Below are 17,805 nucleotides of genomic sequence, written 5' to 3'. Positions count from 1 at the left end.
GTCCCTAATTTTCGGTTGTATTACTGGCTTCTTTCTTTAAGATATATGGGTATACTCCTCTTCCCGGATATCATTACCGAAGAATCAGTACATCCCTCAGTTTATGAACTACTGTTAGGTAAAGCGGCCCCTCAATGCTTAGTCAAAATAATTGAACCCAATTACTATAAAAAGACTAAATTTAAAATTATTCTAGCTGGCTTTTTAATTTGGCGACAAATTAGGAAAAAAATCTGTGTACCAGGTGTTATTACTTATTATTTTCCAGTTCTTAATAATCCAGCCCTACCAGCTGTCTTTCATGATTCAATCATAAAAAGATGGTTCCTCTCCGGAATTCAGGTATTGGGAGATTTATTTGAAGATACTCAATTCATTTCATTTTCTGCTCTTCAAATTAAATATGGATTACCGAAGAATCACTTTTTAAAGTATCTTCAGATTCGGAGTTTTCTAGAATCAAAAGGTCTTCTCACTCACTGTTGTATGAACCCAAATAAGATACTAGAGATTAGCAGGAAAGCAAAGAAAATAGGACCTGTTCATCAAATTACCATTAATCAATTCGAAGATGATTTGTCTCTAATAGAGAATAAATGGCAAAGGAAACTAGGTATTGCAATTGTTGACATGGGAAGATCAATTGAGTTATCAACTAAGATACTTTTTAATGGATCGCTCCAAAGCCAACACTATATGTCCATCTTCGATTTGTATTATTCTCCTGTTAAAATAGCGAAGTGGAAGGTCGGGGTGAATCAAGATGTAATCGCTGCAAAGAGACGGGTGCGGACTCTATTCATATGTTTTTTAAATGTGAGAAACTCTCCCGCTTTATCACTGACATTGATTTTTTTATTAATAATAAGCTAGGGATTGTTTACAAATTTACTCCTGAATTGGTAATTTTTGGTCTTCAAGCAGATCACTCTGGGATTAGGCCTACTGTTGAAGAAGTCTTTCTGTTTATCTGTATGTCCGTTTTCCGTTTTTGCATAACTTCTCGTTGGATTGATACTGAACCCCCAGCTTTTCATCAATGGCAGTGTAAATTGCTTTCTATATATCAATTAGAAATGGCTATGTATAGACGTAAGGGGATAAGGAAAAAAAGGCTGGGATTAAAAAACTGGGATCCGATTTCTAAATGGATTTAAGATATTTGTTTAATTTGTTAGTTACTCTGGATGTATTGTTTCAATATGATACCTATTCTGATTTTGTATTCTGCTCCATGCATGATTGATTGTTGAAATAAAATAATAAATAAAAATAAAAAAATATATATTTACAATACATGTAGGTATTCACACTAGCCAATCTGTTACCTCCGGGATTAAAGGGTGCAGTGCTGCAAAGTAATTGTTGTAGGGGGAGCTGTATAATATGAAGAGTGGCCTCTGGTTCTCCCTTATCTCACAGATTTTCATTGTCCTTGGGTGCAATGGAGCTCCTCTGTAGCACTATGGGCTCCGGAAAGGTTGGAGGCCCCCTGCCCCAGAGGGGCTCCAGGGACCTGCTTTATGCCCCTGAAGGGATGCTCATTCATTATCAGTGTATGGCTATTCGTTTCTCATCATCTATAAAAACCTGTGGGCCAATTCCATCAAATAAGGTTTATAATATTTTATATCAGAAAAATCATGTAGAGTGGATTTTCTGGCATCCTTCTAAGTTTCTACTTTCAACATATTAAATGTAAGTATTCATCATCCTAGGGTTTAAACAGCTATGGATACTTCCATATAAGTGTCAGTGTCCACTATCTTTCGGGCATTTTAAACATATTTCGCTGGGAAAGAAAGACTGTCGTTTGTGGGCACTGTACTGGTGACAATGAACCGTTTTAAAACAATTAGTTTATATTATTGACCCATCTACCTGTTTTTGGAATTGAATAATATTGTTGCGAACCTACTCTTCAGATTACTTTCGGAATTGCAGTCATTTCAGACTCTACCTCCCCACCACTGGATATTTGTGCTCCAATAACCAACAATTAATAGATGCCCTATAAAAAAAAATCAGAAATTCAAATTGAGTTAAAACGCCTTGGAAGTTTAGTCAAAATGTATATATCACTCAATGTATCAATGCAGTCTTTGTCCGAACGCAGTATTGTCCGAACGCAGTATGAGTCTTATTTTGATTAATCGAATGTTGATTAAACGTTGCCCTCTATCGGTGCACCGCTAGAAATAGTGTAATTATTATCTCAGTTATTCAGGAAGTTAGTAGCTAGTGTGCACTATGGGCCAAATATAAAGTGTTTTCCATCGTTTAAAACCCAGAGAGGAGTTAAGCAGGAGTGTGTGTTGGCTCCCTTTTTGTTTCTTCTAAATATAAATGGTGTGGATAGCCTGCTCTAGGATGAGGCCACTGACTCACCACAAGTGGATGGAAGGGCAGTCCCTGTCCTCCTGTGTGCTGATGATGCTACCCTATTGTCAAGGACCAAAAATGGCCTGCAAAGACTAATGGATCACTTCACATCACATATGGAGGACAGGGAACTCCAAATAAATCTAAAGAAAACTGTAGTAAGGAGGTCCACGCAGGTAGGATGTAATTAAAGATGATTTATTCAAGCAGGTAACATGTTGAATAGTTCCAGACAACAGGTAGTTGAGTTGTGAAGGGAATACTACAAAAGCCTACGCAATGATCTGTGGAAAGGAAGTGTGCAAATCACATGTTCATTACATCAACAGTACACCTATCAAAATGGTCACTTAATTTTCCTATCTAGATATTCTTCTTGCTTATAGCAGTTCCTGGACCAAACACATTGAAAATACATTGAAAATAACAGGTACATGCTTGTGAGGGCATTTGTAGGTTTGCCATTAAGCTGGGTTGTAAACTAGTTTGGTAGATGGTCTCCATCATTAGATCCAGCCTTTTATGGCAGGGGGGTATGGAGTTATGCAGAATTCACTATTTTACAAATGCAAGAGAATATTGGTCCACTGTGATTACTTGCCACACCATAATTTACATCAGCCTATATAGCACACAGGGAATTGGGAATGCAACAATTGGAACACCTATTAGCAGTGAAACCTGTCTAGTTGTGGCTCTCTATTTAGAGTAAAGAAGAGAACAAGTTAACAAAAGCAATTATAAGTGATTGTTTAAGATGAGATAATGCACTGAGAATCCTGGGCTCCTGTATATCTCAAGAGAGGTGGTCTAGTTTAATGATCCTTCATTGCTAGATTAACCAGATAGTATAACACACTTGGGCAAGAGGGATCTAAAGCTTTTGCTTCTTAAGTATTAACCTTAAAACTTAATGAACCTACAGGACTGCAAAGTGAAAGGTCAACCTCCCAGACTCAAGTATTCCCCATGTTAGACTAATGTTCTGATTTGTTACCTTTGCCTCAAATTGTAAAGCGCTCTGATATCCTTCGGAATCAAGTTCGCGCTATATAAAACTTTATAAATAAATAAACATCCTAAATTGCATTAGCACTTTACAACGAGCTGGCTGGTAAAACAATCAGCTACTGTAGCTTTTATATTGATATTTTTCTGCACTTTATTGACAATGAGTTTTGAAACATTTTGTGAACCATGTCATCTAGTGATGTGGGTATTCTAGTTTTTATATCTTGCTAACTTTGTACACCTTATCTATTATGATCTTTGAAATGTTTTAATGAATTGTGCTGTATTGTGCATTTATTGTTAGTGTTTTATGCCAGATGTAATGTTATGATGAATTATTTTTTACACATTATGGATTTGTTTTGTGTACTTCTGTGGTTTTACTTCAAAACCGCTTAAAGATTTTGAATCAAATCGATTAATTTATTTGTCCTAGTCTTCATTGAAATATCAAACTGAGAGCAACGATATAAACCATGTCTTTCCCTCCCTAACTACAAGTTTATTTCAGAACCTGTTAATGCATTTACCCCACACTAAAAATGTTTGCTTTCTAAAATAGTGTAGCAATCATAAGTCATATGTCTATGTCCAAATGTTTTCTTATATTTCATTACTTGAACTACTTGGGCAGAGTTCCAATCAGTTTTAAAGTTTTGGGATCCCTATCCCAAGTAATCCACTGGAAGTTGTATTATCTCTAGTGAAGTATGTGTCAGTCTTCTGACCACCATTCTTCTCTCCACTTCTCATCTGTCACCCATAGAGAACACTGTCATTTCTTTTTAAAATGCTAGTGAACATTTTTCCTGGGGACGGTGGTCACCCTTTTAATACCAAAATACGTTCCTCATAATGATTGGCTTCCTCTAGAATTGAGAATTCATGGTCTTGCCATCATGGCTTACTTTGAAGTTTCCAAGTTTAATAAAAAAAAATGGTTGTAGAATTGTGTTGCCTTACCGAAAACTCACTCATTTTTCTTGCTCACCTAGCAAGTGAAATTAAAAATTCAAATACATGACAATACAACTTTTTCTAGCCAGCTGAGTAAATTAAAGGTTCACCTCACTTCAACAGAGTTTAGCTTGGATAAATCCACTGGTGTTGCCAACATACCATATTTAGAACGTGCATATCCATATCCTTACCCTCGTCCTATACTTTTTACCGTGAAATATTGCAAATAATCAGTGCCATTCAGTCCTTCTTTGATCACAATGCACCCAGAATTTGGTTAGTATATCTTCTGGAGTATTTTTCAATTCATTTGGCAGCTAAATTACTTTTCCACTATAGACTTAGATTTATGAATAACAAACTTCAAAATATGACTTTACTCCTTTGGATGCAAATTCACCCATCAGGGAACTTACCTTGGTTTGACAGTTGAAGATCCTGCTTAATGAGCCTGAGTTTGTCTGCTTTAATTCACATAAAGCTACTCAAAAAGGAGTTGTATGAGAAGTGTTACTATATATTGATTAGTCTGGGGATATTATAAAAAACAGTATTTTTGTGAACCAAAAATATTAGGAGAGCTAATTGTAGCTTATTCATTGATGGTCTGCAGTAGAGTGTTGTTCAATACATTTGTCATATTAAAAACTGTTACTATACTCTTTCTGTAAACCTTAGCCTACTTGACATATCTAATAGTTATAGAGGTGCTGAATATGTTTTTTGCAGATTATTACATCATACAAAAGGAAGGTAAAGATAAACAATTGAAATTGAAGCCTACTGTGGCAGCGGTGTAACAAACCTTGCAGGGGCCCCCTGCCAAGTGCGTCAAGGGGGGCCCTCCATGCTCCTGACCCAGTCAGGAGCTCTCACACCAGGGACCGGCTGCCTGTGCTTGGTGCCAGAGCGGGCACCCTGGAGCTCAAGGGCCCCCCTCACCATGGGGGCTGTAGATATGCCACTGTACTGGGTGGATGTACACTGTAGGCCGATGCAAACCTCAAGCTCTGCAAGATCGGGTCATTCCCTTGCTGCCTGTGGTATTTATGTACTGTAACAATATTAGTTGAGCATGAAGGAATGTTGCTTTGCAATGTTGTTTTATAAATATGCACATTATTAGTGCATTTAATTACAAAATGCAATCTTTATTCAAATTTTGTTATGGTATTTGGTGCTCACTTGAACATCTCTTATGACTAGAACATTGTTCTTTCAGCTGAGCATTATCTCAGTAGCAGCAATTACATGGACTGCATATCCTCAATGACTGGAAGCAATGGCTGCAATCTGAATGGGTCTTTCAAAGGAGCTGATCTGCCTGAACTCTTTAGCAAGCTAGGTTTGGGGAAATACACAGATGTGTTCCAACAGCAAGAGGTGAGTGATTTTTATCACGGTGTACATATTACCACATAATTTATGTTGAGCAATATCTACTCAGAATAATATATATGATTTTAATGGCTCATCTCATATCGTCCATACTGTTGAACATAGTGAGCCCTATACCCAAAAACAATAGGAAATCTAAGCTATAATATTTATACACTTGCATGTGACTGCATATTTACAATTTTTTGGGATTCACATACTCCTCATGAAAAGTGATTTCTGGCATGAGTATCAAGGTGGATTCCCTGGGAAAATAGCAAGATTTTACTGTTAGGAAAGCACTGTCTACCAAATTTTCAATAGGGGAGAACTCTGCACAGGGGAACTGACTGCCCCGTGGAAACACACATTTTTCTCTAGGGGGGAAATATTTTTTCCCGTGGGGAAACCCCATTGCTTAGACCCCCACCAAATTTGGAGGTGATTAATTCCCAACCTGGAAAGACTGGTAACACGAGTCTTTGTGGCAGAAGTAAGAATACACCCCTTTGCCTTCTGAAAGGAGGTGTGGCCACATCCCAGTAATCAAGGGGCCGGCGCCTCCTCTACACGTGCTAAAAGCGCTTCTGCCATGTTTCTCTGCGGGTGATTCTGCTGTGCTGTTTTGGGGTCACCAGCATCTCTGGACCCTGCTAGTACCTGGGGACTCCATCCCCCAACAGACCGCTGCAGGGGATGCAGCTGCAGCCCAGTGTTCAAGGGGGAGGTCCTACACTACATGCTCTAAAAGTGCTTCTGCCTTGGGCAACGCCTAGCCAAAGCCCAGGTCAAGGGTGGACCTGTCCTGCACCCCTCAGTGCCAGGAAGAGGCAGGGTAAGGCCACCACCCTTGATTTCATAGTAAGACGATGTTTGATGCCCTAGAATGAACTTTCAGCACAAACAGGTTCTTCTCCATTCCAACCTTTGTTTGTGTTTTCTCTGTGCAATTTTCGCTGGGGTGGCTTAGCCTTTCTCCTTTACTTCTGTCCCATTTACCTCTCACCATGTTAAAAAGAAAAGCTTTAGGGCACCTTGCTCGCCGCCCCATCACCCCCACCCCCTACATGAAGTTCACTTTGATTGATCAGATGTTGGAGAGAGCAGTGGGGGCATTCGTATGGAAATTGGTTTCACAGAGAGGAGACTGTCTCTAGGTTTGTGTGTTAACATGCATTTGATGACTAACTACAGTTTTTGTAGTTGGTCTTTTAATGAACTACCCACGGAAGCTATAAACTGAGGAAAAATGAAGTTCTGATACTATCCTAAGGAGTTTAGAAGCATTGGTTGAATCATGTACACATATATTTGTTCTCCCTTTCTGGTAATATGTTGCCCTCTAGTGTTCCAGAAATGATAGATAATCTCTGCCAGGACTGTTTGCAGAGTCAGACATGATGCAAACATTCATATTGCTGGTGAAATCAGAACTATATTTTGCACACATATGCCTATTAATTGTAATTTAATCAGTGCAAGTGCATGGGTATGCCTGTTTTTTATTAGCTATGCTGACATAGATTGACTGTGAGTGGCTCCTAATCGTGTCCCCACTGTGTTTGCCCTGGCCCTTAAACATAGAATAACAGACTAATCATGTGGTGCATATCTGAGCTTTAGGTAAAGCGGAGTTTGCTTGGGAAACTGCACTGCTGGCAGTCCTTAACTACTGTAGCCTCAAGCAAACACATCAGAATAACCCTTTTTGATATGTAGGCAACCTACTTCTGAATAAAACAGGGGTATAAAGTGGCTTGCAACCCACAAGGCCTAGGTGCTTGCTGTGTTGAAGTGACTTGCACTTTCTACACTACCAGAATTCACCTGAACAGGCTGAAGCAGCCTCATCCTTTGCACAAGTCTGCTTTGAGCACAATATCAGTTAATACCTATCCTGGCCTAGGAACCTAACAATGAAATTGCTCTGTATTCTGCTCATTGGCAAAAATGAGGTCAATGGCTCAGCTTTAGCATTTGATGTGAATAGTTGTAACGATGACTGATGCAAAACTATGGCATTTCCATTATTTAATTGCAGCCCATCCAATACACTTATGGGTACAAATGTGAAGTGGTCGGTGTAGTGTTCAATTATAAATACAATTCAGCGCAAGACTATTCAATAATTGAAGAAAAAAGGCGATTACTTCTGAGATGAACCTCAATTTAATTCATTCAGCCATCTGTGTCAGTACATACTTCTTTGGCTCAAAACAATTTCAACATTTTTAAGAGTACATGATAGCATTCTATACAATATATTACAGTGCTCATAGGTGCAAGAAAAGGGAAAAGAAATTTGAGTAGGATGGAGGTGGTTGGGTCAGTGAGGGACAGGCTAAAGGCGTTGTGATAAAGACACAATTCATTGATATATGGTAGAACCTTTACAGCCTACTTTCGGTCAAAAGTTCCCATACTAATACATTACACATAGGACAATAATGGATTATTTCACAATCCTATAGTGTATGTTGATAGGTAGAAGGTTGTCGACGTTTCGACCCCTGATTACAAAGGGTTAAATGATCCTCATTCTGGGGTCTTCCTCAGGACAGGTTTTGATGTATGTGCACTTAGGTTTATCGGCTCAGGGAGTCCGATCTTGATGGAACTGCAGAGCGATAGTCTGATGCTTGCAGATGCTGATACCGACTGTCTAGCGGTAGAGGACCTAATAACGATCGGATTGGTTACGATCATTTGTCCATACACTCATCATTATACGACGGAACACGAATGAATTGCGAACGTTTCCCGTTCTTTCCAAATACGGCTCTACGCTGCGGCCGTCAATCAAGATTGGACTCAGAGCATAGGTATAAACAAATATTATTCTTGGAGAGGCATGGGGCTTTGGTGCCAGGATCGGGGATCTCTTGACCCGTTTGATGGAGAAAAAGTTTGAGAGACTTTTAGATTTAAGCTTTTGAAGGATAAAGTCTTCTAGAAACAGTTTAACACTGGACCCCTCTACCCTCACGGATACCCCAACTTCCTTGTGTCTTTATGAGCGTCCTTTCTAGTCCTCTAGCTTGTGCAATGCCGCTTTCCTTCAGGAGCTGGTCTACTGTAGCCCTCAGTGTCTTTTCTTCTTTGAATGAGGCAATCATTGTTTCAGTATGTGTGGCCCCATTACCCATCTTTCTGTATCTGCTCTCAGCAGACTAACCTCAACTGTTACAGAGTATATTTTGAGTTGAAGTGATTATTTGACTTCCTGTATTGCTACCATAATGTCTTTTAGGGAGAGTTTTTTATGTTCTACACACTCCTCTGAATTGCCCCCGCAGGGTCTCCACAGGAGTGTCGTTGCTATTAGTCTGTGACACTGCAAATCTGTACAAGTTTGATTGCTGAGTGTTTTTTTCCTCTTCCAGGCCCATTGTGTCTCAATGAATGGGTGATAGTGCCAATGTCAGTCACAGTTGTGCCTTAAAACAATTCCACCAGCAGGAGCATGATCACTTCATGGGGGGAGGGACTGGGTTTAGGACAAGATCTTGTTGGGGGGAGGTGGTACTCACTGTTGCTTATCTGGAGGGGTGAGCCATTTCCTTTTCAAACCCTCTTTATATCTCCTACATAGCCATCCATATTACTCATCCACCCCACCTGTGGTTCCCAACGCTCTAGATCAGTGTTTCCCAAACTGGGGTCCGCGGACCCCCAGGGGTCCGTGAGACATTCCCAGGGGGTCAGTAGGCCGCAGTTTTAAAAGCACAGCAAAGGTTCTTGTATAATTAGCAGCTTTCGAGCAATGATAAAAGTGTCAAGATTATGCCAGTGATTAATGTACCTGCTGGAAAGAGATGAGAGTTTTGTCCAGTGGCAGCTTCGACTTAACTAATGTAGCACAGAGGGTTAATATTCCTACTGCAAAGAACGTGTAACATGCATTTTAAAAAGCAGTATTTTATGTTCATAGGTCCGTGGGTTACTGCTTTTAGCACAGAGATTCTTTTGTTACTGTGCACTTCATAAGTGACAATCTTAATCTAGCAGAGGGACCTATAAACTGTCATCAAAGAGCTGCTTGCAAACTGCATGGTACCAGTTAGTTACTTATGTTTTTCCCAGTCATTCATTATCCTGATGCTGCTAAAAAAGTTTAGTTGGGTAAAAATACATTTTTTATGTTAAAGTCAGTGCAAGCTACTGTGTTATGTTCTGAATCCTGAGTTTGTGCTTTTCCAGACCAAGCACTCTTTAAAAATGCCTACCAGTATGAATGACATGTGAATACTACACCTTGTAGTCCCCTTTACCTTATGTAACATTTTCTATTCACTGATTTTCATGTATGATTCATTGTGTGATGTAAAGTGCACTGACATCCTACAATGGTATGAGAGATGCTATAAAACAAATGAAATACATGTGACAGAGGGGCTATGGAGCGATGAGAGGCACTGTTGGAGTGTGATAATAAGGGAATCATTGAAGAACCCCAATAAAGATTGTCGCATCCTAGTGCATAGTAAGGTCTTCATTTACTATTCTTTAAAAGCTAATACAATTCGATAGATAATGAAAAATGTGTTGTAGAATGCACCATTGTTTCCTAAATATTTTGAAGGGGGAGAGCCTCCCAAAGCTTCCTTTGTAGTGTTCAGGCACACTCCCCGCACTTGGGTGCACTATGTGGGGACTGGTCTGAAAATATTTGCCAGGGCTGCTTTGGGTTTCTAGTCTGGCCCTGGCAGGAGCAGGAGCCTCGTACTGTGAAATAAAACCAACAATTTAAAAGTTAGTCACAGAGATGCAGCACCAACTTTCCCATTGATTTTTTTCCTTTTTTTTAAATTCCTTTAATATAAAATACTACGGGCCAGATGTACGACCCGTTTTTATATGCGCAAATGGGTTTGCGAACCTGTTTGCGCATGTAAAAACCTATTGGGCAATGTACATAGCCTATTTCATGAGTTGCAATTTTTTTGCGACTTACTGAATAGGTCTGGCGACTCGCTATTTGGAAGGGGCATTCCATTCCCAATGGCGAGTCTCAAAACCATGTACAAATGTTTTGCGACCGCAATTGCGGTCGCAAAACACTTGCAATTACCACCTACTTCAAGTAGATGGAAATGCATTCGCAAATGGAAAGGGGTCCCCAAGGGAATGCATGCAAAATGATTATTTAAGGGCAGGCAGTGGTTTCAGGGACCACTGCCTGCCCTTACAAAATGAAGCGAAAATGTTTCATTTTCTTTCTTTTTTTTAAATGCATGGAAAACGGGCTGCATAAAAAAAACTGCTTTATTTAAAAGCAGTCCGAGACATGGTGGTTTGCCGAGCCCAGCAGGCCACCATCCCAGGGAGGGCTGGCATTCCCAATGGGCTCGCAAATTGCGAGAGGCTTATTAATATTAATAAGCCTCGCAATTTGCGACCCCATTGGGAATCACAAACAGTGTTAAACACACTGTTGTACATTTTATTTAGTGAAGCGGAATTTACGACTCGCAATGTGTCGCCAATTGCGAGGCGCTAAATGAAATGGTCGTACATCTGGCCCCAAAATCCTTAGTAATTTGAGTATTTGTTTTGTGTGCACACGTGTCTTTTTTTCGAATTACTGTTTTAATATTTAAAATTTAAATCATACAAATTGCTTGGGGGTCCCCGGCTTCCAGTGGTGACTCAATGGGGGTCCTCAGGAGTCAAAAGTTTGGGAACCACTGCTCTAGATTTATTGTTTTGGTTGCCACATTGTGTCGGGGAGAAGGGAGGGCAGGGTCTGAACTCATCTCTTTCAAGTGTCTTCGCTCCAAATGCTGTCTGGAGGTGGAAAAGAATCCTCCTCTTGTCCCACAATGTTCTTTTAAATTTGGAACTCACACCTGGGCGGCCCACACCTATGTTTTATTAATTAATTATAGCCCCTAGTTAATGAAGTCCCACCCCACCCACTGCTTTTACTGCTAGGTTCTTTGGCCTAAGTTCTCTTTAGACCAGGTCCTCTCATGAGCTCCCTTATCAGGGTGGGATAGCCTTTGTCTCGTGGAGTCCCCACTCTGAGGCAATTAGCCCAGCATGCACCACCTGTGTCGTACTGCAGTCCTTTTCTGTGGCCTACTACTGGCTGTGCCTTTCTCTCCTACAGGGTCCAGTTCTGCTGTTCATCCTCAGCACAGGCATTTGCCTCTGCATCAGTTGCGGATGCTATTTCCAGTCTTTTTCGGCCCACTCTGGCCCAATTCACTCCCCTGGCTACTGCCTGCAATTTTACTCATCCTCCGCAACTTTCACTCGGGGGAGGATGTAGGAGAAGTCTCTCACTGCTTCCAGCCCTGGTCCAACGTTCCTGTGCATGCTCGTCTCAGGCGAATGCTCCTCCTTCCCTTATGGGTGATTGCGTCATCTCCCACAGCTCCTGTCGATTTTGTTGGATCACAGCACTACTCGACTGTCAGTCATTTGTGCTGCATCTTGTCTCCCCTGATGATGACCCCTACATGGGGATGGATGGCAGAAAGGGATACCTCATTTTCACTGTCCTTCATGCTGGCCCCAGCCACAAGTCAAAGAGGCCATTCTCAGCCTGTCTTCTCTGTCATCCAGCGCTCCGATCCCGATTCTGCAGGTGCTGTGCTGGTCCAATTCTTGGAGGCAGTGAAATAGTAGGGGGAAGAGTGTATTTACTAACGCATATTTTGGGGTTTAAGCTCCTTATTTCAGGAGCCGCGTTTCTATGCAGTCATCTTGGATGCCTGCAGGCCATGTCACCCCTCTCCTCCCAACCAAGAGTAATATTAATATTGTGTTCCTTACTAGTTTCTTTGCTATTGTCTGCATTTTCTTCAAAAAGTCAGTTATAATTATTACATTGTTCTCCTCATCATTGTTCTTCTTATAATCGTTAGTTTGGGGACTCAAGTGTTTGATTCATGGGCTTTCAAGTTATTTTATAGCTGCTAAAATATGTTGCAAACTTTCTTGAGGTACGCTTGTTGCATGTGTCGTTAACTAACAGGAGTAAGCCTAGGATTTCTCAGGGTACCTGCAATCTCCAATTAGTCACTGCCACTGTTTTCCCAGCTTGTTGGGACATCACATGCTATTCTTTTCCCAGTCAAGTTTTCCCGATCTTCACAAATGAAGTTCAGTAAATGATTAATATAGTATTTATTAACTGTCTAATGTTCTCACAAGCCACTAGTAATGGTGACATGAGATTTTAGGTGAAATCCAGTTTGGGATTACTGGATTCTTTTTCTAAAATTATTTTGCTCGCAAAACATTTTATATTAAAAATGTCCTAAATTGGATATGTATAATTATGTTGATTCATCTGAGAGTATTTGCAGAACGAAGCATTAAAATGGAAATAAAAGCATTTTGCAGGGTAGCTCCTGATGCCACCTCCCGTCAATGAAAAGCATTGACTTCAACAATTTCGTAGAAAGATTGCCACATATGTAGCACATTAAGATCCTGTATTAGTGAATGCCTCTAGGGGTGTGGGGGCAGAACATAAATGCAGTAGGAATTGTCATCTCAAATTCCTCAACTATTTTTTCATAACTTACCCAACTTGAAAAAGTACCCCAGGGATTTCTGTTAATTTTTTAGAGTTTATTTTTTTAAAGTGGGACTTGTATCTAAACAAGAGCTTCAGTTTACTGAAGTTTGTATCCCCCATTCGCATACAAGCGAGTGCGAAAGACTTCATACAATTTTATATGTGTAAATGAACAGATGTTGCTAAAATTTAGATAGTGCAGTCTGATTTTGGGCTGGATTATTCTGTAAAGTGTCTGAAATTCCTGAAGAGATGCAACATCTCGGTTTTAATTAGAGCTTTGTGCATCTTCATTCACTCATGGAGGTTTTCTATGGGAATTAATGCATATTGTATAATCTCAGATTTTGCCATCAAATATAATTTTCTATCTGGCCTATCTATATCCCGTCCTTCAATTACTTTATGTAGTTTTATACCTGTCAGTGTTTTACACTTCTAATTCCATATGGACCCAATACAAAAGTACTGTAATATTTTAAAATTAAGGCATCACTATATGTTGACGGACAATTAGTTTGGTTCTACTACTTGTTTATCATTGACATGTTAATGGGCTCAGATTTCTAAGAATGAAATATGTGATTTTGAAAGGAACTAAAAGCATGAACGGATTTTTTTTGTTAGATCGACCTTCAAACGTTCCTTACCCTCACAGATCAAGATTTGAGAGAGCTAGGTATTACCACATTTGGAGCAAGAAGAAAAATGCTCCTGGCAATATCAGGTAAATTAATATTCATATTTAAACTATGCATTTTTGGAATGAGTGTAAATGGTATTTTTTATGCACGGAGCTCTAATTTTCAAGCTGATAAACCATTATTGTTAGTAAGTTCTATGGTTATGGAATTTGCCTGTATGGAAATAGTTTTTTTCTAATTAAGTGTTTCATTGTTTCAAGTTTTTTAACATTTTGTGTGGATATAGTGCTTAGTCAGCTATCAAACTCGTGAGCCATGGTAACTATGAATTACTAGGTGAGGTCAATATCTAGTTTTGTTTGGCAACCAACTGTGCAAAAACAATTTCACCAATTTGCATTGGGGTGAGCAACATCTTTACAATTGCTTAACTAACTTTTGTTCCTTCCTTTTAGAACTTAATAAAAATCGGCGGAAGCTTTTCGAACCTGCAAACATACGTTCCGCATTTCTGGAAGGAGGAGCCAGTGGAAGGCTTCCACGCCAGTATCACTCGGACATTGCTAGTGTTAGTGGTCGCTGGTAGCAGAGATCATGCATTGCACTTATATTCCTGCTATAAAAACTCAATCTGTGGACTCCCTTCACTGCACACTACTCTCAACACTTCAGAGGAAGGTTGGAAAGGACCAAAGCATTTTTGTCTACAGAAGAACTTGTGCCAAATAATACATGAAAACTTTTCTTTGAAAACACCAAATGTGGATTACATTTTTACTTTTTTTAGACTGGACATAATTGCAAGTAAAACCTTGTTTGTTTTGTAATATTTTATTTTCTTTAATTACATTATATGCACTGAATTGTTATCTTGTTTAATGAAGGAAGAATGGACAGCTGGGATGCCAGGAGAAATGGCCTTTTGGTATACCAAGAAGGATTTTTCCGGTACTGCTTAAAACAATTATGGAGGTCTCTCTGCACTTTACTTGTTCTGATTTCCTTGTCCTGTGGATTTGTTTCCCACTCATTGCCATTTAATAATTGTATTGGCACTTATGTCTAGCTGTGTGTTTCTATAATACATTTCATTCCTCAATATGTTATCTATGCAGAACGTTATTCTGTAAATTATTAGGAACACTTTTTAAAAGTAGTCCATCACTAATCGAATACCAATAGGAAGGCCGCCCAGTTTACCCTTAATTTAAGATTCAAGGAACGCTTACAGTGAAGCTAGTTCAATGTAAGAGATGCAGTGAAAGATCATAATGGATCTTCCGTTATTGTCTGTGTGTACTCCTAATATTTACTTCTACCTATCAAGCTTAACTGAATTGTATTAGCCATTTGAAAGCAAAGGCTACTTTGTATTATACTGCCACTTAAAGGACGTTTATTGTTATTAAACATCCTCAGATTCTATAAAGTTGCATAGTTTCAGAGATCTACTGAACAGCTCTGATTGGGAATGAAAGAAATATATCAAACAAAAACTGTACAATCACTGTCTGACAAGACAATGGTAGTTTTATTTGACAAGACATATATGTTGCCACAATACAGAAAAGAAAATTACTTTTATGATGTTGCTTTCTGAAAATGTTGTATAAATGCAACAAAGGTACTGAGAAACTCTGTAGAGCTGGTTTTTAATGACAGAAAACACGCTTACTGGAAATGGAGTCATCAATTTGGTGCCATCTTAAGCTGTGAAAGGCCAATATATTTGTGTTAGGGCTCCAGCATTTTACAAAATGTATTGAACCCAGAATTCTGGATGTTTTTTTAAACAAGGAGAAACATCAAAAACAAACCCCTTTGGTCGTATGCCATCTATGCAATGTTTTGTTTCCAAACAATATCAATTGTTTAAATTCATTCTCAAAGGAAATATTGTGAATTATGAGTACTGTAAAATCTTATGTTTTTCCATTGTTTTAGGTTAGATAAAAACCACTGTAAAGTGTTTTAAATGAAGGCATTAAATGACCACTTGCAGTAGTTTTATATGCAATCAAGGGTTGGTGTACACCTTTGCAACACTTGTTAAAATTGTTTCAGTTCATTTAAAAATCAGCACAACAAAGTGTTCAGCGAAAAGGGAATGATTATGACACTTTAAAAGGGCTGGTTACTTTGTAGACTTAGATGATTGTAATGATAGGATGCTGACAGTTCAACAGGGCCCTAAAAAGTGTTTGTTCCTGGCTGAATCTGCAGGTTTTATTATTATTATTTTTGTTTAGAGCGTTTCTATTTTATAAAATGCAATCATTCTAGGTTTTGATACTCACTAAACAGCCTTTTGATGTATGCATGCAGTGCTTTCATGAAGAGAACGCTGTGGCACATGCTTTTTTTTAGATTCATAAACAATAGATCCTACCCCTGCACATACTAAGGAGCCGTGTAGTGTTATAACATGGGAAAAACATGTATTTGGTATTAATTGTATGTGGCCTGTTGCAAGAATGATCTGATACCATTTAAACCAAAGTTAGATAATAATCCATGTATTTGGTACGGCTGCATAAGGAAATTAACTCGCACTAGAATTTTACTTTTCATGAATGCAATCCAGTGTTGTCCAATAGTGGTACATTATGCACAAACTATTTGAACAATTAGATTATAGTAAATGTTAGATTTGACTCTGAGCCCTATTAGCGACCAGTTATCTGTAAATATAGATCAGATACAGATTGTATTTGTTGTTTGGTTTTCTAGCTTTTTAGTGATTTTTTTAAATGATGTTGAATTATAAATATTAAAAACCTGAACTTTGCAAAACTAATCACTTGTATGGAGGAAAATAAATGTACATAGCCCCTGGTGAGTTTGTCTGATTTTATAATAGTTTTTTGTGATGTGTCAGTAAATAGTGTGTAGTCCTGATTTTGAACATATTGTTCCACATATATGTTTATAACTTTTGCGTCTGAAGACTCTTAACAGTTTATAAAATTGGTTCTACAACTCGGAAAATATCTATAGGAATGTTATAATACAAGAAAGGTGTCCTCAACCATAAGTCATAAGGATAATTCAAATCACCAAGAGGACTGTGCTCACATAAAGGAACACAATGGAAGACCAAGCTACTTTTTAATGTTTACGAAACTCAGAGGCAACATGTTATTTGCTTTTTAGGTATGATGAGGGGCACCATTATCCAGATAAGATATAGCGGCCTTCAGCTGCCACTACACCAATACTTGCTACCACAATACCTATGTCCGAGATATTGTAAATTAAGTTATGTGGAAATTATCTGGTGCCTTCTTTTTAGAACTGAAATATGTCAAAGTTTATTTCATAAATAATTTTTACTGGAGTGTGCTATGGCTACTCAAGCAAATTTGAGCTTCGATTTTTCTCCAAATTACTATAGTGTCTTCTGTTAAATATGGGTATACTGGTTTCAACAAATACATGTATGCTTACTTGTTATTGCCATCTTCTAAAGGCAGAAGACCTTATTAAGCTAAACACGGTTACCTGCCCACTCACAAATCATGGGGCAAAAAGTGACTGCAGAGGCATAATGAGAGATAAAGAAAATTAACAGCTGTTAATACCCAGTAGCATGTGGGCAATGAGGTAGTAGGCGTTAATCACCATGATCCCATACTTTATAGCTAAACAAATGAGCCAACTGTCCACAGCTGGTACATGACCCAACTTTTTAATGTTGATTGAATGATAAATACGGATGAATAAAAGTAATTAATGTCTCCATTCTAAGCCTTCCTTATGTCTAAAGGCAATCTCAGCTTTTCATAAATTGCGCTTTTATTGCTTAAAGTCCTTGGAAAGCTTGCAAATTCATTTACTACACACACATAAGTTGATATTCACTAAACACATTTTTTTATCTCATATAATTGTGTGTTTTGT

The 17,805-nt window shown here is 38.8% G+C and overlaps 1 protein-coding gene across 1 annotated transcript in view; it reads left to right on the top strand.

The window, feature by feature from the left end:
• BICC1 (BicC family RNA binding protein 1) overlaps positions 1 to 16,740 on the top strand; it is an 851,967-nt gene extending 835,227 nt beyond the window's left edge. Inside the window, exons 19-21 of the mRNA XM_078642970.1 lie at positions 5,576 to 5,736; positions 13,889 to 13,988; positions 14,361 to 16,740. Of these exons, the coding sequence (XP_078499096.1) occupies positions 5,576 to 5,736; positions 13,889 to 13,988; positions 14,361 to 14,491 (392 nt within the window). The 3' untranslated portion in view covers positions 14,492 to 16,740. The remainder of the gene's footprint in view (positions 1 to 5,575; positions 5,737 to 13,888; positions 13,989 to 14,360) is intronic.
• Positions 16,741 to 17,805: the final 1,065 nt, after the last annotated feature.

The sequence above is a fragment of the Lissotriton helveticus genome, chromosome 5_1 (assembly GCF_964261635.1).
Source record: "Lissotriton helveticus chromosome 5_1, aLisHel1.1, whole genome shotgun sequence".
In the NCBI taxonomy this organism is placed as follows: Eukaryota; Metazoa; Chordata; class Amphibia; order Caudata; family Salamandridae; genus Lissotriton; species Lissotriton helveticus.
The sequence above is the reverse complement of the archived record's forward strand: the minus strand, read 5'-3'. Positions and strand labels throughout refer to the sequence as shown.